Genomic DNA, 25,643 nt, shown 5'->3' on the forward strand with positions numbered 1-25,643 from the left:
CTACAAAGTCATTGTGGGCTTCACATCTGAACTGTGCATTTTACTCACTTCTAGTATTTGTTTATAGTCTTCAATTTTGAGCAGTTCATCTGAAAGCAATGTGAATGTACTTTTCCACCTTCAGGTTTGATCCTACTAAAAGTGAACACTCCTGGGGCCAGGCGGTAGCATTCCCCACTGCACAAGGACCCAGATTTAAGCTCCTGGTACCTACAAGCAGAGAGAAGCTTCATAGACAGACATCACCTGGTACATGTGCTACTGGGGATTGAACATCTACCAGGGTGAAGTCTGGTTCTTTCTCTCCTATCATTTCTCATGAATAAATACATTCTTTTTAAAAAAAAAGCACCTGCAGTACTATTTCACTGTCTATGAAGCTTCTCTCTGCTGGGCCATTGCAGGTGTCTTTCTTTCCCCTTGTCTGCCCCATCCCTATCATTTTCTGTCTCTATCGGTACATACATTTGTTTTTAGGTGAACACTCCAGGATGGCACACCTGGCAGAACATACACATTTCCATGCTTAAGGATAGGAACTCAAGCCTCTGCTCTATGGGGGCAAGCTTCATGAGTGGTAAAGCAGTGCAACAGGTGTCTCTCTTTCCCTCCCCCCAACACACAATTTCTCTGTGTATCCAAGAGAGAGAATATGAAGGAAGACAGAAAGAAGGAGGAAAAAAAAAAAAAAAAGACACTAGAAGCATTTAGGCATGGAACCCTACTGCTCACCCTGTGGCAGTAAAATACTTGAGGTGGGACATTGGCCCACTCCGTTGAGTGAGCATGTTACATGTGTAAGGACTCAGGTCCAAGGCCCTGGTCCCCACCTGTGTAAGGAAAACTTCACAAGCAGTAAAGCAGTGCTGCTACAGGTGTCTTTTTTTCTCTCCTTTCCTATATCCCTCTTCCCTCTCAATTTCTATCTCTTATAAATAAAAAATTGGTTAGCTTTTGTTTAATTTATGACTGAACACTCCTGAGTTTTACTGTTTGGGACAGTCTTCGATTTGAATGTACTATGTCACAATACTAAACACAGCGACAATACTGAAAGTAATGGGATTAATTGTGTACTTGTATGCTTTTTCCTCCGCTCACAGGTAGAGTTGGCTTTGTGGGACACTGCTGGGCAGGAAGATTATGATCGCTTGAGACCACTTTCCTACCCAGACACTGATGTTATACTGATGTGTTTCTCCATTGACAGCCCTGATAGTTTAGGTGAGTAGCCTTGAAGCTTGATCCCCCCACACACACACACACGCTTACATGCCTGGTATCTCTCTTTTTGATCTGAAAGTGGCTGAAAAGAAGATATGAACTAGGGCAGGGGTAGCTAGCATAATGGTTATGCAAAGGGACACTCAGGCACGAAACTCCCAAGGTTCCAGGTTCAATCCCCGGCACCACCATAAGCCAGAGAGGAGCAGCAGTGCTCTGGCGAAAAAAAGAAGGCATAAACTTGAGAGAAAGGAACTCCACTGAGCAAAGTGCTAAAATATTGGGGCTGCAGATGTTAGACTCTGAGTTCCTTTACAGCTTACTTTTCTCGTTGTTGTCATGGAGACATGGATTCCAAATAATAACAACCATAACAAGGGCAACAAAATGGAAAAATGGCCTCCAGGAGCAGTGGATTCATAGTGCTACCACCGAGCCCAGCAATCACCCTGGAAGAAAAAAAAAAAAAAAACATTGAGAACCACTTAGCATTGGTGGCTCACTGTGCCTCATGCAGTGCTGAGAGTCGAACACTGCACCATCTCCCAGGTTGTTAATTGTCTTAAAGAAGAGACTCGTGGATTTGAGCATTTTCCCTCCTCTGGTATTCATATTTCAGAAGCTACTTCCTTCAGGAAAAAAGACTTTTAAAGTTTTATTTATTGGGGCCAGATGGTGGCACACCTGGTTCAGCGCACACATTACAGTGCACAAGGACCCAGGTTTGAGCCCAGGTCCCCACCTGCAGGGGGACAGCTTTGTGAGTGGTGAAGCAGGACTGCCAGGTATATCTCTGTCTCTCTCCCTATCACCCTATTCCCTCTCAATTTCTGGCTGTCTCCAATAAATAAATAAAGATAATAAAAAAATTTTATTTATTGGATAGAGAGAAATTGAGCAGGGAGAGGGAGATAGAGATGGAAAGAGACAGAGAGGCGCCTGCTTCACCACTTGTGAAGCTTTTCCCAAGTGGGAACCAGGAGCTTAAACCTGGGTCCTTGAGCTCTGCGGTGTGTGCGCTCAGCCAGGCGCCACTACCTGTCCTCTACTCGCTCTCTTATCTAGAGAGAGAAGGATGTGATCTCACTTTTCTTTTTCCCTTCTTTTCTTTTTAGTCTCAAATTTTGATTAGTACCATTTAAATGGCTACTTGTTTTTTTAAAGATTTTTTTTTTATTAATGAAAAAGGAGGAGAAAGAACCAGACATCACTCTGGCAGTACATGTGCTGCCAGAGGTTGAACTCGGGACCTCATGCTTGAGAGTCCAGTGCTTTATCCACTGAGCCACCTCCCTGACCACTCATACTTGTGTTATTGACTCAGAATAGCTGACATACACAGTAGGCATTACTGTTACCCCTGTTTTATAAAAATCACTCCTGTATTTAGATGACCCAGCTAGGTAGAAACCAGGCTGTTTGTAATGGTGTACTAATTGTCATTCATTAACGAGAGGGGTAATAGAAGAGAGAGAAGAAGAACCAGACATCATTCTGGCACATTGGCTGCCAGGGGGTTGAACCTCCTGCCTGAGACCCCAACACTTTAACCACTGTGCCACCTCCTGGACCATCTAAATTAGTGTAGTATTGACACTCAGCTACAGCTATTTTATCAGTCACTCACAGAAGTCACACTTCAACCATTTCAAATGACAGTAACTAACAAGACATGGGGGTGGGGCAGGGTGATATACTTGGTTAAATGTACATATCACCATGCACAAGGACCCAGGTTCAAGCCCCCACTCTCCACCTGCAGGAGGTACAGTATGAGTGGTGAAGCAGGTCTACAGGTGTCTGTCTTTCTGTCTCCTCTTTCTAGCTCTGCTTCTCTCTCAATTACTCTCTGTCCTGTGAGATAAAATGGAAAGGGGAAGAAAAAAATAAAGCCACCGGGAGCAACAGATTTGTAGTGCCAGCACTGAACCCAAGCAGTAACTGGTGGCAGTAAAAAACAAAAACAAAGCAAAATGTGTTGTGCAAAGCATAGAGAGCATGCAGAATGTGGACCCTGGGCCCACTTCAAACACTTTTGTATGTTTAGGTCAGAATTAGCTGCCAGATATGATAGGAATGTCCTATATAGAACTCCCTCTGTGGCCTTTACCCGATCTCATCTCCAGGAGCTAAACTGTGATGAGACTGAGGAAAATTGGTGATCCTATGTTTCAAGGAAAGGGACACAGGCTAGGTCTTGCCTTTTCTGTGCTTTCATTAAATGACCAGCAGACTTCTGAAGTAGTTTCTTTGCTGTTTAACTAGAAATTCAAGTGGTCCGCAAGGCGGCGCAGTGGTTAAAGCATTGGATTCTCAAGCATGAGGTCCCGAGTCCAATTCTTGGCAGCACATGTACCAGGGTGATAATCTAGTTCTTTATCTCTCCTATCTTTCTCATGAATAAATAAGCAAAACCTTAAAAATGAAAAAAGAAGGGAGTCGGGCGGTGGCGCAGTGGGTTAAGCGCACGTGGCGCAAAGCGCAGGGACCGGCGTAAGGACCCCGGTTCGAGCCCCCGGCTCCCCACCTGCAGGGGAGTCGCTTCACGGGCGGTGAAGAAGGTCTGCAGGTGTCTGTCTTTCTCTCCCCTCTCTCTCTGTCTTCCCCTCCTCTCTCCATTTCTCTCTGTCCTATCCAACAACAAAGCAGCGTCAACAATGGCAATAATAACCGCAACGAGGCTGCAACAACTAGGGCAACAAAAAGGGGGGGAAATGGCCTCCAGGAGCGGTGGATTCATGGTGCAGGCACCGAGCCCAGCAATAACCCTGGAGGAAAAAAAAAATGAAAAAAGAAAAGATAAAATTGTCTGATAGGTATGTTTTCATTGTTTCAGAAAACATCCCAGAGAAATGGACTCCAGAAGTCAAGCATTTCTGTCCCAATGTGCCCATCATCCTGGTTGGGAACAAGAAGGATCTTCGGAACGATGAGCACACACGACGGGAGCTCGCCAAGATGAAGCAGGCACGGTTGGGGCGGCACTCTGTCCGCTGGGCCTCAGAGGCCCCACCCGGGGGGCTTCTCTCCCCACCTGCTCCTTGTTCACTTGGGCCTGCACAGGGTCCTTAAGACTCCCTGGTCATCTGAGGCAACCCAGCCTCCTGTGAAGTGGAGGGTGGTGCTGTGCCCGCAGGATCGCCTGCCTGACTGAAAGCACCATCACAGCAGCAGTTAGTGCAGGGACTTTGGCAGCCTCTGGGTTTTCGCTTTCTGGTTATTCTCTGGGTGTATGTGAGGCTGAAGAAACACTTGAAACACTGGAGGAGCGGGAATTGGGGGGTAGGCAGTCCACACAGAGGCCCATTCATACACCTTTATAAAGGTGTTAAGAGTGCCTCAACATCGCCCGCCCAGGTTCTCCCACTGAGGTATCTGTCTGCAATGTTGAGATCAAGAACTATTTCCCTCCCTGGGTGCTCAAACCGGGATCCTTACGTGGGCCTTGCACTGTGCACCACGTGCACTTAGTCCGCCGCTACCGCCCGACTCCCTGTACGTAACGTAACACTGCTAACTGAAGCGCTCTCTCTCTTTGCCAGGAGCCCGTCAAACCAGAAGAAGGCAGAGACATGGCAAACAGGATTGGTGCTTTTGGGTACATGGAGTGTTCAGCCAAGACCAAAGATGGTGTGAGGGAGGTGTTTGAAATGGCCACGAGAGCTGCTCTGCAAGCCAGGCGTGGGAAGAAAAAATCAGGGTGTCTTGTCTTGTGAAACCCTGCTGCAAGCACAGCCCTTACGCGGTTAATTTCCAAGTGCTGTTTATTCATCTTAGTGTATGATTACTGGCCTTTTTCATTTATCTATTAATTTACCTAAGATTACAAATCGGAAGTCATCTTGCTACCAGTATTTAGAAGCCAACCATGATTATTAATGATACTCAACCTGCCTGACCCACCAGGGTCCCTCTGACACTGCTCTAACAGCCCTCCTCTGCACTCCCACCTGACACACCAGGCGCTAATTCAAGGAATTTCTTAACTTCTCGCTTCTTTCTAGAAAGAAAAACAGTTGGTAACTTTTGTGAATTAGGCTGTAACTACTTTATAACTAACATACCCTACCTATCTTGTCAGCTGCAGGGTGCTCTGGTGAGACGCCCTCCAGAGCTTTCCTCCTTAGTGGTTTTCTTTCATTGACACAGCTCTGAGGTGCACATCCAGGTTTTTGAAAACGTGCTCTGCCAGAAGCCCCAAGTTCTGCAGTTGTGGCAAAGTTACAGTCCTGTGGTTTCATGTTAGTTACCTTTTAGTTACTGTGTAATTAGTGCCACTTGATGTATGTTACCAAAAATAAATATATCTACTGCAGACTAGATGTAGTATTTTTTGTATAATTGGATTTCCTAATACTGATATTTGTCATCCCCACAGAAAGTGTATTGGTTTTTTAAAAAAGAAAGTGTATTTGAAAATAAAGTCAGATGGAAAATTCATTTTTAAAATTCCCATTTTGTCAGTTTTCTCTGATAAAAGATGGCCATATCACCCATACCTTGCCCTACCCCCGGCCCCCTTATCCCCATACCCTCTTCCCAGAGCTGGGCTAAATGAATAGGAATTTGGTTTCATGCCTGAGGCACTTAAGACACTTCAGAAGTGGCGTAACCTGTCTCACCTGGACTGCAGCTGGCTCAAGGTCAGGCGCTTCCCCTCGCTGCGCTCAGCTGTGTCCAGGTTCCCTCAGAGGAGCCGCCAGTGCTCTTGGGTGGTACTCTTTCTCTCTTCTCCAGCTGACTCAGCTTTTTTTTCTGTACCAGTTAATTTTTCCAACTACTAATAGAATAAAGGCAGTTTTCTAAACTTCCTGTATTCTGGCGTTTGTGTTGCTGTCTCCAGGACTGGGGGTGGGAGGATGGACTTAGCCCAGCTCACCTTGGAAAGTTGTCTCAGGTGCAAGGTACGCACTCAAAGGAACTAACCTGGCTCCTTCTGAGGTGAGCTCGGCTACCCTGTGTTGCGTGTCAAGTTCAGGGTGATGGTGAAGTGGGGCTGCCGCTTGCTGCGAGACAGGGACACGCCAGGCAGTGACTCCGCTTCAGCCCCGCCTCCCCCGCTGGTGTCTTTCCCTCTCTCTCTCTCCCCGCCCTTTCTCAGTTTCTCTGTCCTATCTAATAAAAGTTTTTTTTAAGTGTGACACTCTACTCAGTCTACATACAATGTGTTTTATTTCCACCTGAACCAAATGAAGTTGACTGGGGTAAAGGGCGGTGTCTGGCGGGCGGTGCGGTGGATAAAGCGCTGGACTCTTCGAGCCTGCGGTCCCGGGTTCAGTCTCGGGCAGCGTGTGTACCAGAGTGATACTGGTCCAAGGGAGAATGGTTGGGAATTGAGTCTTGGGCTCCGGAAACCCTGAGTGCCTTGCAGACGATGTAGGAGGAGAGACTGGGGGTCTGGGCACGAGTACATTCGGGGCAGCCCCCAAGTTGGGGACCTCAGTCATGCCCACGCTCCTCCAGTCTTCATCCCAGAGAGAACGCCGCCTTGATGCCCTTAGCAACAGCATCTTCCGAGTCGCAGCTTGTCCTGTGCACCTGCGGGAGGGCCGTGTGCCCCTAAAGGCGGAAGCTTGAGAAAGCAGCCCTAGGGCGGGGGTCCACAGCATAACGGCTGCGCAGACTGAGGCTCCGAAGGCCCAGGCTCAGTCAGCCCCCCGCACACCGGCGGCCAGAGCTGAACAGGGCTCTGATAAAAGGAAAAGCAAAAAGCAGCCCTGGCCCGAAACGAAGGAAGCGCACTCGGGCCCTCCCGTGCACGGCAGGGCGGCGCCCACATCCGGCCGAGCCGCACCCTTCCTTCTCGGGGGCGGGGGGCGGGACCGGATGGGGCGGGGCGGCCGGAAGGGGTCTGCACCACGTGACCGCGCGGACGCATTAAAAAGCGCGGCGCGCGCCCGCCCTCGACTCGGCGAGGAGGTTCCGCCCGCGAGCCGCCGCCATGTGTGCCGCTGTGCGCTCCGTGCACGCCTTCACCGCGCGCCCGCTGTCCGGCGGGGACGCCCTGGACCTGGGCTCCCTGCGGGGCAAGGTGCTGCTCATTGAAAATGTGGCCTCGCTCTGAGGGACGACGGTCCGGGACTACACCCAGATGAATGACCTGCACCGGCGCTTGGGGCCTCGGGGCCTGGTCGTGCTCGGCTTCCCCTGCAACCAGTTCGGGCATCAGGTGCGCGGGGCGGCGGCGGGGGCGGGGGCGGCGGCGGGGCCGGGGGCGGCGGCGGGGCCGGGGGCGGCGGCGGCGGCGGGGCGGCGAAACCCCGGGCTGCTGGGGCGGCAGCGGCATCGCCCCCCGCCGGCGCCCGTCCCGCCTCGGCTCGGGGTCCGCCCCGCGTCGTGCAAGAAGGGCAGCAGCCTCGTGACTCGCGGAGAAACGACCGCGGCGCCCGCTCTGAGCTGCTCTTCCTCCCCTGCAGGAGAACGGCAAGAATGAAGAGATCTTGAATTCCCTCAAGTATGTCCGACCCGGCGGCGGGTTCGAGCCCAACTTCATGCTGTTCGAGAAGTGCGACGTGAACGGCGCGCAGGCGCACCCGCTCTTCGCCTTCCTGCGGGAGGCCCTGCCCGTCCCCAGCGACGACGCCGTCTCGCTCATGACCGACCCCAAGCTCATCACCTGGTCGCCCGTGTGCCGCAACGACGTCTCCTGGAACTTCGAGAAGTTCCTGGTGGGCCGCGACGGCGTGCCGGTGCGCAGGTACAGCCGCCGCTTCCCCACCGCCGACATCGAGGCCGACATCGAGGCCCTGCTGGCCCAGGGGCCCGGCCGCGCGTAGGGCGCCGCCCGCTGGGCATCTCATCCATGACGGCGCCGCCTTCAAACCTGCGAGCAGGAAGGAGCGCCCGATAGCCGCGAGAGCCCCCAGCGGGTGCCGTGCCTGCACCGGCCTCCCTCCGGGCCGAGGCTCAATAAAGTGCCAGGTGTCATCCGAAGTGTGTGTGTGTGTGTGTGTGTGTGTGTGTGTCCTGTGTCTCTATCGGCCGGGAACACCCGCCGACTCGCCGTCACTGGGTTTGGAAACCCTAAATGGCTCCAGGAGGCCCGGGGGATTGAACCCGGGCACTCCTCGCGTTTCCTCTAGCCAAGGCCGAGCGCCCGGCGCTTCCGACTGCGGAGTCTGGGCTCGCCCGGGGCCGAGGTCTGGCTGCTGCCCCGGCACTCGCGTGGCCGGGACGTGCGGTAGGGCCGTCCCCGAGTTACCTAAGTGCACACTCCAAAAAGAGGAAGGCCAGGCAAGGGCTGTTTTTATATTTATTTATTTCTTTATTTCTTTATTGGGGAGTTAATGTTTTACATTCAACAGTAAATACAATAGTTTGTACATGCAGAACATTCTCCAGTTTCCCATAGAAAGGCTGACTGTTTTCTTTTTAGTATTTATTTCCTTTTGTTGCCCTTGTTTTATTATTGTTGTCATTGGATAGGACAGAGAGACATGGAGAGAGGAGGGGAAGACAGGGAGAAAAAGACAGACACCTGCAGACCTGCTTCACCGCTTGTGAAGCGACTTCCCCTGCAGGTGGGGAGCCGGGGGCTCGAACCGGGATCCTAACACCCGCCCTAGCGCTTTACCCGCTGCGCTACAGCCCGACAACCGAGGGCTGAGTGTTTAACCCAGTAGTAGACATTTTCCTTGCTGAGAGTATTCACTGGGTAGGAGATAACCTCACAAAGATGCTGGGGAAACAGCACAATAGGTAAACAAAAGACTTTCATGGCTGAGGCTCTGCCCTGTACCACCGTAAGCCAGAGCTGAGCAAAGCTCTGGTCTCTTATTTTTTAGATTTTTTTTTTTTTTTTAGTATTTATTTATTCCCTTTTGTTGCCATTGTTGTTTTATTGTTGTTATTGATGTCATCGTTGGATAGGACAGAGAGAAGTAAAGAGAGGAGGGGAAGACACCTGCAGACCCTCTTCACCGCCTGTGAAGTGTCTCCCCTGCAGGTGGGGAGCCGGGGAATCCATATTTATGCTGGTCCTTGCGCTTTGCACCACCTGCGATTAACCCGCTGTGCTACCGCCCGACTCCCTTCTCTCTCTTTTTTTTTTTTTTTAACCAGAGCAATAATCAGCTGACTTTTGGTGGTGCAAGGGATCGAACCTGGGACCTCAAAGCCTCAGGCATGAAAATCTCTCTGCATAACCATTATGCTATCTACCCCTGCCCTAGTCTCTGTATCTCATTTAAAATAATAAAGGGGCTGGTGAGTGAATAACTGCTTAATTGCACACAGTACTATGCACAAGGACCTGGGTTTGAGCCCCATCTCCCCACTGCAGCCAGGGCGCTTCCTGAGTGGTAAAGCGGGTCTACAGGTTTCTTTATCCCTCTGTCTCCCCTCTCAATTTCTTTGTCTTATTAAGATGGGAAAAGTGGCCACCAGGAACAGTAGATTCATAGTGCCTGCACCAAGCCCCAGTGGTAACCCTGGAAGCAATAAGTAAAAATAAAGAGGAAGACTGGGAGTCAGGGCATATGTAGCGCAGCGGGTTAACCACGCATGGCGCCGCAAAGCGCAATGGCCGACATAGGACACGCTGTTGGAGCCCCCGGCTCCGCACCTGCGGGGGTGTCGCTTCACAGGCGGGGAAGCAGGTCTGCAGGTGTCTGTCTCTCCCCCTCTCTGTCTCCCCTCCTCTCTCCATTTCTCTGTCCTATCAACAACGACATCAATGACAATAATTAACAACAATAAAAAAATAAGGTCAACAAAAGGAAAAATATTAGAAAAAAATTTTAAAACAACAACAATAAAACAAAGGCAACAAAAGGGAATAAATAAACATTTTTCTTTAAAAAATTTTAAAGGGTAGGGGGACAGGTGGTGTAGTATCTGGTTGAGCGCACATGGTACAATGCACAAGGACCTGGGTTCAAACTCCCAGTCCGGGTCCCCACCTGCAGAGAGAAAGCTTCATAAGAGATGTTGCAGGTATCTTCTCTCTCTCCCTCTCAATTTCTAGCTGTCTCTATCCAATGAGTAAATAAATATAATATTTTTTTAAATCTTTTTTAAAAAGTGATTTAAAAAAATAATAACTGGTGCCGGGTTACAATGCGCAAGGACCTGGGTTCCAGCCCCTAGTCCCCACCTGCAGGGGGAAAGCTTCACAAGTGGTGAAGCAGTGCTGCAGGTGTCTCTCTGTCTCTCACTCTATCCCTTTCCTCTCGATGTCTGTTTCTATCCAATAAATAAATAAAGATAATAAATTTTTAAAAAAGAAAGAAACAACGGGGGTCGGGCGGTGGCGCAGCGGGTTAAGCGCACGTGACGCAAAGCGCAGGGACCGGCGTAAGGATCCCGGTTCGAACCCCGGCTCCCCACCTGCAGGGGAGTCGCTTCACAGGCGGTGAAGCAGGTCTGCAGGTGTCTGTCTTTCTCTCTCCCCCTCTGTCTTCCCCTCCTCTCTCCGTTTCGCTCTGTCCTATCCAACAACGAACAACATCAACAATGGCAATAATAATAATCACAACGAGGCTACAACAACAAGGGCAACAAAAAGGGGGAAAAAATGGCCTCCAGGAGCGGTGGATTCATGGTGCAGGCACTGAGCCCAGCAATAACCCTGGAGGGGAAAAAAATAAAAAGAAACAACATTCATGTGGGGGCTGGGTGGTGGCACACATAGTACAAAGTGCAAGGACCCGCGCGGTGAAGCAGGTCTGCAGGTGTCTATCTTCCTCTCCCCTTCTCTATCTCCCCCTCCCCTCTCAATTTCTCTGTCCTAGCCAATTTGGGGGGGGGGGGGAAGGCCACCAGGAGCAGAGGACTGGTGGTGCTGGCACCGAGCCCCACAGATGACCCTGGAGACAACAAACAAGTTTCATGCCTGAGGCCCCAAAATCCCAGGTTCAATCCCCAGCACCGCCATAAACCAGAGCTGAACAGTGGGCTTTCTCATTAAAATAAATTTAAAATTATAAAGTTTATCCACTAGAGTTCTACTCAGTGACGCACCAGGTGAATTCATGAAGAGAGATGTCCCTTTGTTGCTGGAGCTCCACTGCTCTGAGTCAACTTTTCAAGACAGAGGAGAAAGTGTGAGAAAGCGAGTTTACCCAGAGGCTTTTCACCGAGCTCTCTCATTTAGAAGTTCTCCATTTTCTCAGGCGGCCAGACAGAGGCCACCTGGCTCCTCAGATATTGGGAAACTCCCTCTTGCTGAACACCCAAGGCCAACTGGCACTTCAGATAGTGAGAGACTCCTTCCTGCTGAACTCCCCAAGGGCAACTGTTTACAAAGAGTGAGAGTACACAACTCACAAAATAATTTAATTAAAACGCCCCTTTGCCTCTCTGCCCCTCAGGATAAGAGTGACCATCTTGTTCCTGACCATTATAAAACGACACAAGTTTCAAGATTCAGGGTCTCTCTCTCCCAGGCGATGGGGCCACTTTTGGCACTCCGGCTTGGGGGGGGAGACCTCTCAGCTCTCCTGAAGTCTTTGTATGTTAGTTCCTGTGTCTTTACATGTGTAAGTTGTTATAATGGTTGTTCTTTATTTTTTTTAAAGATTTTTAAAAAATATTTATTTCCTTTTTGTTGCCCTTGTTTTTATTGTTGTTGTGTTGTTGGATAGGACAGAGAGAAATGGAGAGAGGAGGGGAAGACAGAGAGGGGGAGAGAAAGACACCTGCAGACCTGCTTCACTGCCTGTGAAGTGACTCCCCTGCAGGTGGGGAGCCAGGGGCTCGAACTGGGGTCCTTCGGCCTGTCCTTGTGCTTTGCACCACATGCACTTAACCCACTGTGCTACCGCTGGACTCCCTGTGTTTATTTTTCAACTTTTTTTTTTATTAGTGTCTTAATCATGGTTGACAAGATTGTGGGATAAGAGGGGTACGATTTATACAATTCCCAGCAGCAGGGTGTCATATCCTATCCTCTCCATTGGAAGCTTCCCTATTTTTTTTAATGTCTTTATTGGGGCATTAGTGGTTTATAGCTGACAGTAAAATAGAATAGTTTGTACATGTGGAACATTTCCCAGTTTTCCACAGAATAATTCAACCCCTGCTAGGTCCTCCTCTGCCATGATGTTCCAGGAAGCCTCCCTATTCTTTATCCCTCTGGGAGTATGGACCAAAGATCTCTCTCTATAGGGCACTCAAGGCAGGAGGTCTGGCTTCTGTAATTGCTTCTCCACTGGACATGTCGCCTAGGGCATGCAGAGGGTCAGGCCAGTGCATCCCAGACTACACTAATGGGTGAGATGCAGGGTTTTGTGAACTTATTTCCTCTCCCCGCCTCACTTCCTGGTGACTCAAGCCTCCAGATTTTGAGTTTATGGCCCCAGAGTGGGGACTTCTGAGCTGCCGGATGCGGCTGACCCCAGCTGTGAGTAAGTATTCCTTCAGACTCTGCGCTGCCTGACCCCTGGACACAAAGTCCTTTCCAGTTGGCTCTTCTTCAGGAAGTCTCAGAATAAACTGAATGGACATTTCCTCTTTATACCCCCAAACTAGCCATTTTCCCATAACACATACAAACGTATAGGTATTTCCCCACACTTCTTCTTATTATTTTACAAGAACACTGCTTAGCTCTGGCTTATGGTGCTATGGGGGACTGAAGCTGGGATTTCATAGCCTCAGATAGGAGTCTGTTTGCATAACCATTATGCTATCTACCCCCACTTCATATATATATCTTTTATTTTAACCAGAGTACTGTTCAGCTCTGGCTTGTGGTGTGCTGGGGATTGAACCAGGGACCTTAGAGATTCAGGCATAGAAGTCTTTTTACATGATAATTATTCTTCTCCCCAAGCAGCATACACACTTAAGAAAACATCTGTTATTAGTGAGACAGACAGAAAACCAACACAGCATCACTGGTTCTGTTTGGGCTTGAACTTGGGACCTTATGCTTGGAAGTCCAGTGCTATTAATTGTACCACGCCCAGGTCAGTACATGCAGATTCTTTTTTTTTCTTTTCTTTTTGCCTCTGGGCTTATCACTGATGCTTGGTAGCCGCAGTAGGTTTCCACTGCTCCTAAAGGCCGTTTTTCCCATTTTGTTGCCCTTGTTACCTTTGCTGTTGTTATTATTGTTGTTGTCATTGCTGCTGTTCTTGTTGGATAAGAGGGAAATCAAGAGAGGAGGAGAAGACAGAGGGGGGAGAGACAGACAGACACCTGCAGACCTGCTTCACCGCCTGTGAAGCGACTCCCCTGCAGGTGGGGAGCGGGGGGCTCGAACCGGGATCCTTAAGTTGGTCCTTGCGCTTTGCGCCACCTGCGCTTAACCCGCTGCGCTACCGCCTGATCCTCCCCATTCTTTCTTCTTCTTCTTCTTCTTTTTTTTTTTTAAGATTTTATTTATAGGGGCTGGGTGGTGGAGCACCTGGTCGAGCACATGTATTACAATGCGCAAGGACCTGGGTTCGAGTGCCCTTGGCCCCACCTGCAGGGGGAAAGCTTTACGAGTGGTGAAGCAGGACTGCAGGTGTCTCTCTGTCTCTCTCCCTCTCTATTACCCCTCCCTCTTGATATCTGTCTCTATCCAATAAATTAAATTAAATTAAAAAATAGTGCAAATATTTTTTAAACGATTTTATTTATTTATTAATGAGAAAGGTAGGAGAGAGAACCAGCCATCACTCTGGTACATGTGCTACCAGGGGCTTGAACTCACAACCTCATGCTTGAGAGTCCGATGCTTTTATCCACTGTGCCACCTCCCGGACCACTTTTTAAAGATATATATTTTTTCCCTTTTGTTGCCTTTGTTTTTTATTGTTGTTGTAGTTATTATTGTTGAAGTTATTATTGATGTCGTCGTTGTTGGGTAGGACAGAGAGAAATGGAGAGAGGAGGGGAGAGAAAGACAGACACTTGCAGACCTGCTCCTTATGCCAGTCCTTGCGCTTCGCGCCACGTGCGTGCGTTTAACCCACTGCATTACCACCATACTCCCAAGATTTTTTTTTTTTTTTTTTAATTTATGAGAAAGATAGGAGAGAGAGAAAGAACCAGACATCACTCTGGTACATGTGCTGCTGGGAATTGAACTCAGGACCTCAAGCTTGAGAGTCCAATGTTACATGCCACCTACAGGACCACCCCCCCCCTCCGATTCTTTTTAAAAATTTTTTTATATTTATTTATTTTCCCTTTTGTTGCCCTTGTTTTTTTACTGTTGTTGTAGTTATTATTGTTGTTGTTGTTGATGCCGTCGTTGTTAGATCGGACAGAGAGAAATGGAGAGAGGAGGGGAAGACAGAGAGGGGGAGAGAAAGACAGACACCTGCAGACCTGCTTCACCGCCTGTGAAGCGACTCCCCTGCAGGTGGGGAGCCGGGGGCTCGAACCGGGACCCTAATGCCGGTCCTTGCGCTTGGCGCCACGTGCGCTTAACCCGCTGCGCTACCGCCCACTCCCCAGATTCTTTCTGAAAGCTGTATTGATTATGGAGCCGGCAGAAGGCCAGTGCACTGTTCGGCTCCATCACAAGGTGGTGTCGGGAAGGAAGCGCTGCCCCTGGGGCAGTCCTTTGTGGCAGCTGGAACCTGCTCCATTCTGCCAGGGACCCCTGACTGGCTCTGACCTGCACCAACCGCACCCCACGGTGAGTCAGCAGTTCAGATGAGCAAACAAAAGCCAAGTCATCCTTGTGCCTACTCAAAGGCCTAAGGCTTGGTAGGAGTGGCCGCAAGACGTTGCTTCATCTGAACAGGCAATGGTATTTAGGCCACACAGCTTCTGAGAAAGGGTGTGGCCCTGCTCTTACTCAACCAGACTCAGCAGCTTCCACTGTAGCAGAAAGGGTTTTTTCTTGTTTGCCTTTTCCAAACATATCTGATAAAAGTATGTATACCCATGGTCTGGGAGGTGGTGCAATGGATAAAGCATTGGATTCTCAACCATGAGGTCCTGAGTTTGAGTTTGATACCCCACAGTATACGTGCCAGAGTGATGGCTGGTTCTTTCTCTCTCTCCTCCTATCTTTCTCATTAATAAATAAAAAAATAAAATCTTTAAAAGATTATGTACACCTATATGAAGACACAATGAGTTGTATTGTTAAATGGGAAACTGGGGAATGTTATGCATGTACAAACTATTGTATTTACTGTTGAATGTAAAACATTAATTCCCCAATAAAGAAATAAATTTAAAAAAAAAAAAATGAAGACACAATGATGTATGCTTTGTTCACTCACCATGCTTCTTTCCATGCGGGAGAAAAAGCTGAAAAAGTACGTCAGGCACCTCTCCTACAATTAGCCCGAATCAGAAGACTTCCTTATTCTGAGAGTTTTTCTTCTTCATTTTATTTTATTTTTTTTCAGGGAGCGGATGAACATTTATTGGGAGAAAGGACAGAAAAGAAGAAAACTCTGAGGTGGGGGGGAAGGGAAGAATACAGGTCCTGGGAAAGGATGACAGAGGACCTAGTGGGGGCTGTGTTATGTGGAAACTGAGAAATGTTATGCATGTACAAACTATTGTATTTACTGTCGACTGTAAAACATTAATCCCCCATTAAAAAAAAAGAAAGAAATTAAAATAAATGGAGAAGAAAATACAAGTCGTGTGCAAGGACCCGGGTTCAAGCCCCTGGGCGCCACCTGCAGGAGGAAAGCTTCACAAGTGGTGAAGTAGAGCTGCAGGTGTCTCTATCTCTCCCTCTCTCCCCCTCCTCTCTCAGTTTCTGTCTCTAGCCAATAATAAATAAAATAAAATACAAGTCATGTAGGCATGTAGACCTCTCAGAGAAATGATGGCCTTATTTATTTTTATTTTTATTTTATTTTTTATTTATTTTTTATTTTTTTATTTTTATTTTTATTTTTATTTCAACAAAGATCTGCTCAGCTCTGGTTTATGGTGGTACTGGGATTGAACCTGGGACACCAGAGCCTCAGGCATGAAAATCATTTGCAGAATTCCTTGTGCTGCTTCTCCAGCCCTGAATGTTCTTCTATAAGCAACATAGGAGATAGGCAGCAGATAGCTCGCTTCACCTCACACACAGACCTACACTGGAGCCCTTGGCAGCGCGTGGCAGCACGGTGGACAGTGAGTGCTTTTATGCCTCTCTCTTTCTCTCTGAAATAATGAAACAATTGGCCCAAGGGAGGTTTCAGAATTGGTGGAGCAGTGCTGCAGGTAATCCCGCCCTCTCCCTCTTTCTCCCTCTCCTCTTCTCTCTCTCTCCCTCTTTCTTTCTTTTTTTAAATTTCTTTTTTATATATTTATTTATTTATTCTCTTTTGTTGCCCTTGTTGCTTTATTGTTGTAGTTATTATTGTTGTCATCGTTGTTGGATAGGACAGAGAGAAATGGAGAGAGGAGGGGAAGACAGAGAGGGGGAGAGAAAGACAGACACCTGGGAGTAGGTGTCACTCTCTCCCTTCTGTCTTGATTTCTTTCTCTAGACAAAAAGGAAGAAAGGAAGGGAGGGAGGGAAGGAGAGAGAAAGGAAGAAAGGGAGAAAGGAAGAAAGAAAGAAAACAAATGTAGGGGCCGGGCGGTGATGCACCTGGTTAAGCGCACACATCACAGCGCGCAAGGAGCCAGGTTCGAGCCCCTGGTCCCCATCTGCAGGGGGAAGGCTTCATGAGTGGGGAAGCAGGGCTGCTGGCGTCGCTCTCCCTCTCTTCTCCCCCTCCCCTCTCAACTTCTGTCTGTCTCGATGCAATAATAAATTAATAAAAAATATTTTTAAAAAAGAAAACAAATGTAATGGTTACCAGGAAAGGTAGATTTGTTATGCAGGCCCAATCTCCAATGATAATCCTGGTAGCAGTAAAAAATAAAAAAAGTTGGGAGTGCGGCGGTGGCGCAGCCGTTAAGCACACATGGTGCAAAGCGCAAGGACTGGCTTAAGGATCCCGGTTCCAGCCCCCCCCCCCTCCCCCCCCCCCCCCCCCCCCCGCTCCCCACCTGCAGGGGAGTCACTTCACAAGTGGTGAAGCAGGTCTGCAGGTGTCTGTCTTTCTCTCCCCCTCTCTGTCTTCCCCTCCTCTTTCCATTTCTCTCTGTCCTATCCAACAACAACGACATCAATAACAACAACAATGTTAAACAACAAGTGCAACTAAAGGGAAAATAAATATTCAAAAAAAATTTAAATAAAAATAATTTTTGTATTTTATATATTTATTTTGGATAGAGACAGAAGTTGAGAGGTAAGGCAGAGATAGAAAAAGAGGGGGGGGCCAGGCAGTGGCGCATCTGGTTAAGCACAAACATTACTGTGCACAAGGTCCCAGGTTCAAGCCCCTGTTCCCCGCCTGTAGGGGGAAAGCTTCACAAGTGGTGAAGTAGGGCTGCAGGGGTCTCTCTGTCTTCCTCTCCCTCTCTCTATCTCCCACTCCTCTCAATTTCTTTCTGTCTCTTCTATCCAATAACAAATAAAAGTATAAAAAAAAGAAGAAGAGAGGAGAGGGAGGGCCAGGTGAGCTCACATGTTACGATGCATAAGGACCTGGGTTCAAGCCCGCGTCCCCACCTGCAGAGGGAAAAGGTCAAGGATCCGGGTCCTCATGCATGGGAACCGTGTGTGCTTGGAGCTGCAGTGGCGCAGTCGGTTAGCGCGGCACATATAAGGTAATGTGTGTGCTCTACTGGGTGCAGTACTTGACCCCCATAATTTTTTGGGGGGGATCTTGGTGCCTTCAAGAAGACTCCCTATGGCCATTGTTGTTATGTTTTCTTTACTTTTATTCTGATAGAAAGAGGGAGAGAGGGGAGTTGGGCGGTAGCGCAGCGGGTTAAGCGCATGTGGCGCAAAGCACAAGGACCGGCAGAAGGATCCTGGTTCCCGGTTCGAGCCCCCGGCTCCCCACCTGCAGGGGAGTCGCTTCACAGGCGGTGAAGCAGGTCTGCGGGTGTCTGTCTTTCTCTCCCCCTGTCTTCCCCTCCTCTCGCCATTTCTCCCTGTCCCATCCAATGACGTCAATAACCACAACAATGACCATTCTCCTATAAGCAACATGACACCTACAGTGCTGCCCCACCGCTCATGAAGCTCCTCCCCGCTCGTTGGGTCCAGGGGCTTGAACCCAGATCCTTAAGTCTGAGAATGTGTGGGTCCTACTGTTGTGACACAACCCAACCTTGAAAAATTTATTTATTTATTTTTGCCTCCAGGGTTATCACTGGGGCTCAGTGCCTGCACTACTAATCTACTGCTCCTGGAGGCCATTTTTCCCATTTTGTTGCCCTTGTTGTTGTTGTTGTTGGGTAAGACAGAGAGAAATGGAGAGAGGAGGGGAAGACAGAGAGGGGGAGAGAAAGACAGACACACCTGCAGACCTGTCTCACCACTTGTGGAGCAGGGTGGATATTTCCATAGCAGAGCATGGGGCTTCCTTGTCCAAGGACCCAGATTTGGCCTCCACTCAACACTGCATATGCAGAGCTGAGTGGTACTCAGAATAAACACACAACATATAAATTAGAATTAAAGTAAGAATTCAAGTAAGGAGAATAAGCTTGGTTTTTTTTCCTAAAGAATTTATTTATTTATTCATTCATGAGAGAGATTGGAGGAGAGAAAGAACCAGACATTACTCTGGTTCATGTGCTGCCGGGGACCTCATGACTGAGAATCCAATGCTTTATCCACTGCGCCACCTCCCGGACCACTACTTGTTTTTTTAATTTTTATTTGTCATTGGTGGGACTTCACTGCTCTTGGCTGACTTTTTTCAGGCAGGAAGAAGTGAGAGAGGGAAAGCCCCATCAGTAACCCAGATAGAAAAATAAATAAATATACTTATTTATGGTTAAGACTTTGATGATGATAGAATTAAGAGAAGTGGGAGTCGGGTGGTAGCACAGCGGGTTAAGCACTCATGGTGCAAAGCACAAGGACTGGAGTAAGGATCCCCCGAGCCCCCGGCTCCCCACCTGCAGAGGAGTCGATTCACGGGCAGTGAAGCAGGTCTGCAGGTGTCTGTCTTTCTCTCCCCCTCTCTGTCTTCCCCTCCTCTCTCCATTTCTCTCTGTCTTATCCAACAACAATGATATCAATAATAACTACAAAAATAAAACAAGGACAACAAAAGGGAATAAAGAAAGAAAGAAAGAATTAAGAGAAGTAAAAGAAGGCCACACCTTACCTAGCAATCAGGGTCGGCCACTGACAATGCCCTAACAGGAACAGAACCTGCCAGCTAGATTCCAACATAAGGAAAGTGATCCCACTTCCTCTTTGAGGTTCTTTCATGGTTTTTGCTCCTGTCCTCTTCCTCAGCTAATTTAATATCTGACATGACAGATTCTAATAGGAATGATACATATATATATATATATATATATATATATATATATATATATTGGCCTCCAGGGTTATTGCGGGGGCTTGGTGCCTGCACCACGAATCCACTGCTCCTGGAGACATCCCCCCCCCTTTTTTGTTGTCCTTGTTGTTTTATCATTGTTGTGGTTATTAGTATTGTTGTTGCTGTTATTGGATAGGACAGAGAGAAATCGAGAGGAGAGGAAGACAGAGAGGGGAGAGAGAAAGACAGACACCTGCAGACCTGCTTCACCGCCTGTGAAGCGACTCCCCTGCAGGTGGGGAGCCGGGGCCTGGAACCGGGGCCCTTACGCCTTGCGCCACTTGCGCTTAACCCTCTGCGCTACTGCCGACTCCCAGGAATGATATTTGATCGCTCTAAGATGCCCTCCTCAACCCTTCTACTTTTCCGCAGTCCCCTGGGCCGATTAAGAGAAAGATATGAAAGCCTTTGCTCTGTGGTAAGGAGATGTCCCAGAGTGTAGCGCACGAGACTTGCTGGAGCCAGATGCTGGGTTCGGTCTTTGCCACTTCATATGCCATAGCCATGCCCTAGCCATTCACATGAAGTGAGTAAATCTTTTTTTTTTTTTTTTTTTTTTTTTTTTGTGAGTAAATCTTTTAAAAATTAATTGATCTACTAGGTCGAGACAGAGACATGGAGAAGGAAGGGGACATAAGAGAAAGGCCAAGGCGACCTGTTCTGTCTCCAGCACCGCACGCGCCTGAGTGGTGCTCTGACTTCTCTCCCTCGGGTGGAACTCTCTCACATGTCATAAATAAAGTATATCTGTGGTCCTGGAAGTGGCGCAGTGGGTAAAGCGCTGAACTCTCAACCACGAGGTCCCAAGGTCAATCCCTGGTAGCACATGTACCAGAGTGATGCCTGGTTCTCTCTCTCCTCTTATCTTTCTTATTAATAATAAAATCTTTAAGTAAATCTTTTGGCTGGCAGCATAACTTAGTTGGTTAGTGTACCGCTTTGCCATGTGCACAGCCCAGATTAGAGCCCAGCCTTTGCCCAGTTGGAAGCTTCTGGTTTCTTTCCCTCTCTCTGTCTCTGCCTCTCTTGTATCACTTTGTTTTATTTATTTATTATTTGACAGAGACAGAAATTGAGGAGGGGGAGACAGAGAGGGAGAGAGACACCTGCTGCCCTGCTTCACCACTTGGGAAGCTTTCTCCCTGCAGGGGGGGATAAGGGGCTTGAACCCAGGTCCTTATGCACTGTATTGTGTGCGTTTAACTAGGTGTGCCACCACCTGACCCCAAATATTATTGAATATCACTTTTATTTATTTATTACCTCTGCCTCTCCTTAAATAGCTATTTAAATTTTTTCTCCTTCTCAGCTGTCACCTCTACTGTTTGTGAACACTGTGATATGTTCTCTGACTGCAGGCCAAGGCTCAGACCCAGGGTCACCTGCATGAGCTAAATCCAGTCAGGTACAGAGCAAGGGGGCAAGACCTTGATTATGGGGAATTAACTCAAACTTACTTTGCACATTCAGACATTACAGACCCTCATCACAATTCAGTGTGTGCACTCACTCACTCACTCACTCACTACACTCACTCACTCACTCACTCACTCACTACACTCACTCACTCACTCACTCACTCACTCAGGCTTGGCTCCCTCTAGCTCCTTTTCTTTGTGATTTCCCTCCAGCCCTCTGTCAGTGGTGGATGGCTTATTCAGTTTGAGGGTTTGTTTACTGGAATGAGGGTGTGTCCAACTGGGCCCAAATCTTACCCACTCCATCAGGTAAAATGACTCAACTGAGCCTTCAGCTCTGGGGCCTGGGTGTCTCGAGCTGAATCACTCTCAGCAAAAATTTCCTCCTAAATTTTTGGGTCATAACCACAACCCTGAGGATATTCAGCACACAAGCTTGGTTCAAAACATTTGGGTAGAGAGCTGGAGAGGGAGCCGCACTCGTTGCCATGTTCACAGAGCAGGCTTCAGAAATTTTGAGGGGAGTACTGGCACTCGAGTCTAGGACCTCACACATGCAAAGCTTTAAATTATTTTATTTAGCTCTAAATTATTATTTTTTATTTTTATTTATTTTTTTCTTTTTTCTTTTTTATTTATAATTTATTTCTTTATTGGGGAATTAATGTTTTACATTCAACAGTAAATACAATAGTTTGTACATGTATAACATTCCCCAGATTCCCATTTACAATACAACCCCCACTATGTCATTCATCATTTTTCATGGACCTGTATTCTCCCCACCCACCCACCCACCCCAGAGTCTTTTACTTTGGTGTAATACTCCAATTCCATTTCAGGTTCGACTTGTATTTTCTTTTCTAATCTTGTTTTTCAACTTCGGCCTGAGAGTGAGATCATCCCATATTCATCCTTCTGTTTCTAACTTATTTCACTCAACATGATTTTTTCTTTTTTTTTCTTTTATATTTTATTTTATTTATTTATTCCCTTTTGTTGCCCTTGTTTTATTGTTGTAGTTATTATTGTTGTTGTCGTCGTTGTTGGATAGGACAGAGAGAAATGGAGAGAGGAGGGGAAGACAGAGAGGGGAAGAGAAAGATAGACACCTGCAGACCTGCTTCACCGCCTGTGAAGCGACTCCCCTGCAGGTGGGGAGCCGGGGTTCGAACCAGGATCCTTATGCCAGTCCTTGTGCTTTGCGCCACCTGCACTTAACCCGCTGCGCTACAGCCCGACTCCCAACATGATTTTTTCAAGGTCCATCCAAGATCGGCTGAAAACAGTGAAGTCACCATTTTTTACAGCTGAGTAGTATTCCATTGTGTATATAGACCACAACTTGCTCAGCCACTCATCTGTTGTTGGACACCTGGGTTGCTTCCAGGTTTTGGCTATTACAAATTGTGCTGCTAAGAACATATGTGTACACAGATCTTTTTAGATGGATATGTTGGGTTCCTTAGGATATAACCCCAGGAGGGGAATTGCAGGGTCATAAGGTAGGTCCATTTCTAGCCTTCTGAGAGTTCTCCAGACTGTTCTCCACAGAGGTTGGACCAATTGACATTCCCACCAGCAGTGCAGGAGGGTTCCTTTCACCCCACACCCTCTCCAGCATTTGCTGCTGTTACCTTTTCTGATGTATGACATTCTCACAGGAGTGAAGTGATATCTCATTGTTGTCTTGATTTGCATTTCTCTGACAGTCAGAGACTTGGAGCATTTTTTCATGTGTTTCTTGGCCTTTTGGATCTCTTCTGTGGTGAATATTCTGTCCAAATCCTCCCCCCATTTTTGGATGGGGTTATTTGTTGTCTTGTTGTTGAGTCTGGCAAGCTCTTTATATATGTTGGTTATTAAACTCTTATCTGATGTATGGCATGTAAAGGTCTTCTCCCATTCTGTGAGGGGTCTCTTGGTTTGGGTAGTGGTTTCTTTTGCTGTGAAGAAGCTTTTTAATTTGATGTAGTCCCATAGGTTTATACTTGCCTTAGTCTTCCTTGTAATTGGATTCGTTTCATTGAAAATGTCTTTAAAATTTATGCGGAAAAGAGTTCTGCCAATATTTTCCTCTAAGTATTTGATAGTTTCTGGTCTAACATCCAAGTCCTTGATCCACTTGGAATTTACTTTTGTATTTGGTGAAACACAGTGATTCAGTTTCATTCTTCTGCATGTTTCAACCCATTGTTTCCAACACCATTTGTTGAAGAGACTCTGCTTTCCCCATGTAATAGTCTGGGCCCCTTTGTCAAAGATTAGATGTCCATACATGTGGGGCCTCATTTCTGGGCTCTCAATTCTATTCCACTGGTCAGTGTGCCTGTTCATGTTCCAGTACCAAGCAGTTTTGATGACAATGGCCCTATAATACAGTTTGAGATCTGGGAGTGTGATGCCTCCGGTTCTGTTCTTTCTTCTCAAGATTGTTTTGGCAATTCTAGGTCTTTTCTGGTTCCAGATAAACATTTGTAGCATTTTATCTATTCTCCTAAAAAATGTGCTTGGGATCTTGATGCGGATAGCATTAAATTTGTAGATGGCTCTGGGTAATACATTCATTTTGATGATGTTAATTCTTCCAGCCCATGAACATGGAATATCTTTCCACTTCTTTGTGTCTTTTTCAATTTCTTTGAGTAGTGACTCATAATTTTCAGTATACAAGTTTTTCACTTCCTTGGTTAGATTTACTCCTAGATATTTTATTGTTTTTGTTGCTGTAGTAAAAGGAATTGATTTCTGGATTTCAATTTCTTCTAACTTAGTGTTTGCATAGAGGAATGCCACTGACTTTTGAATGTTAATTTTATAGCCTGACACCTTACTGTATTGCCTGATGATTTCCAAAAGCTTCTTGCTGGATTCCTTAGGATTTTCCATGTATACTATCATGTCATCTGCAAATAAGGAGAGTTTGACTTCTTCTCTTCCAATCTGTATGCCTTTAATTCCTTGCTCCTGCCTGATTGCTATGGCAAGAACTTCCAACACTATGTTGAATAGTAATGGTGACAGTGGGCAGCCCTGTCTAGTACCTGATCTGAGGGTAAATGCTTCCAGTTTTTCACCATTGAGTATGATGTTGGCTGTAGGTCTGCTATATATAGACTCCACTATCTTCAGGAATTTTCCATCTATTCCCATTTTTTGTAGTGTTTTGATCGTAAAGGGATGTTGTATTTTGTCAAAGGCTTTCTCTGCATCTATTGATATGACCATGTGGTTTTTGGTCTTGCTTTTGTTGATGTGGTGGATCACATTGATTGATTTACGTATATTAAACCAACCTTGCATGCCTGGGATAAGCCCCACTTGGTCATGATGAACAATCTTTTTGATATACTGCTGTATCCGGTTGGCTAGAATTTTGTTCAATATTTTCGCATCTATGTTCATCAGAGATATTGGTCTGTAGTTTTCTTTTTTGGTTGTGTCCCTGTCTGCTTTTGGTATCAGGGTGATGTTGGCTTCATAGAAGCTGGCAGGGAGTATTCCAGTGTCTACAATCTTCTGGAAGACTTTTAAAAGTAGAGGTATTAGTTCTTCTTTGAAGGTTTTGTAGAATTCATTTGTAAAACCATCTGGTCCAGGACTTTGATTTTTGGGAAGGTTTTTTTTTTTTGTCCATCTATGCTGACCGGCCTTCCCTCCACTTTCATAATGTCACTTTCAAATATGCCCCTGTGTAAGGGAGAGGGGGCGCTTTTTTTTTTTTTATAAATAATTTATTTCTTTATTGGGGATTTAATGTTTTACATTCAACAGTAAATACAATAGTTTGTACATGCATAACATTCCCCAGATTCCCATTTAACAATACAACCCCGACTATGTCATTTATCATCCTTCATGGACCTGTATTCTCCCCACCCACCCACCCCAGAGTCTTTTACTTTGGTGTAATACTCCAGTTCCATTTCAGGTTCAACTTGTATTTTCTTTTCTAATCTTGTTTTTCAACTTCGGCCTGAGAGTGAGATCATCACATATTCATCCTTCTGTTTCTGACTTATTTCATGGGAAGGTTTTTGATAACTGTTTCAATTTCATTAGCTGTGATGGGCCTGTTCATGTTATCCACTTCCTCTTTACTTAGTTTTGGAAGTTGGTAGGTATCTAGGAAATCGTCCATTTCTTCCAGGTTCTCTAGCTTGGTGGCATATAGTTGTTCATAGAAGCCTCGCATGATATGTTGGATTTCTGCAGTGTCTGTTGTGATATCTCCTCTTTCATTTACTATCCGATTTATTTGGGTCTTCTCCCTTTTTTGTTTTATGAGTCTGGCTAAAGGTTTGTCGATTTTGTTTACTCTTTCGAAGAACCAACATTTACTTTCGTTGATCTTTTGTATGGTTCTTCTATTCTCAATGTTATTTATTTCTGCCCTAACTTTAGTGATTTCTGACCTTCTCATTGCTTTAGGGTTCCTTTGTTGTTGTTCTTCTAGGTCTTTAAGATGTGCAATCAGGCTGTTTATTTGTGCTTTTTCTTGTTTCCTAATGTGTGCTTGTATAGCTATGAACTTCCCTCTTAGGACTGCATTAGTTGTGTCCCAAATATTTTGATAGCTTGTGTCTTCATTTTCATTGAACTCTCAAAACATTTTGATTTCTTCCTTGATTTCCTCTTTGACCCAGAAGTTGTTAAGAAGTGTACTGTTGAGCTTCCACATTTTGGCAGTGTTACTAATTCT

At 46.7% G+C, this 25,643-nt stretch overlaps 2 protein-coding genes across 3 annotated transcripts in view; both read left to right on the plus strand.

Annotated features, from left to right (window-relative positions):
* RHOA (ras homolog family member A) overlaps nt 1-6,031 on the plus strand; it is a 40,333-nt gene extending 34,302 nt beyond the window's left edge. For both annotated transcript variants that reach the window (XM_060204749.1, XM_060204748.1), the window contains 3 exons: nt 1,104-1,224; nt 4,061-4,191; nt 4,767-6,031. In XM_060204749.1, coding sequence (XP_060060732.1) covers nt 1,104-1,224; nt 4,061-4,191; nt 4,767-4,940 — 426 coding nt within the window. In that variant the 3' untranslated portion in view covers nt 4,941-6,031. The remainder of the gene's footprint in view (nt 1-1,103; nt 1,225-4,060; nt 4,192-4,766) is intronic.
* Nucleotides 6,032-7,114: 1,083 nt separating this feature from the next.
* GPX1 (glutathione peroxidase 1) lies at nt 7,115-8,157 on the plus strand. Its single transcript, XM_060204747.1, has 2 exons — nt 7,115-7,393; nt 7,641-8,157. The coding sequence occupies exons 1-2, from the start codon at nt 7,166-7,168 to the stop codon at nt 7,998-8,000; spliced, it is 588 nt and encodes a 195-aa protein (XP_060060730.1). The 5' UTR covers nt 7,115-7,165; the 3' UTR covers nt 8,001-8,157.
* The last annotated feature ends 17,486 nt before the right edge of the window (nt 8,158-25,643 follow it).

This window comes from Erinaceus europaeus, chromosome 12 (assembly GCF_950295315.1).
Source record: "Erinaceus europaeus chromosome 12, mEriEur2.1, whole genome shotgun sequence".
Classification (NCBI taxonomy): domain Eukaryota; kingdom Metazoa; phylum Chordata; class Mammalia; order Eulipotyphla; family Erinaceidae; genus Erinaceus; species Erinaceus europaeus.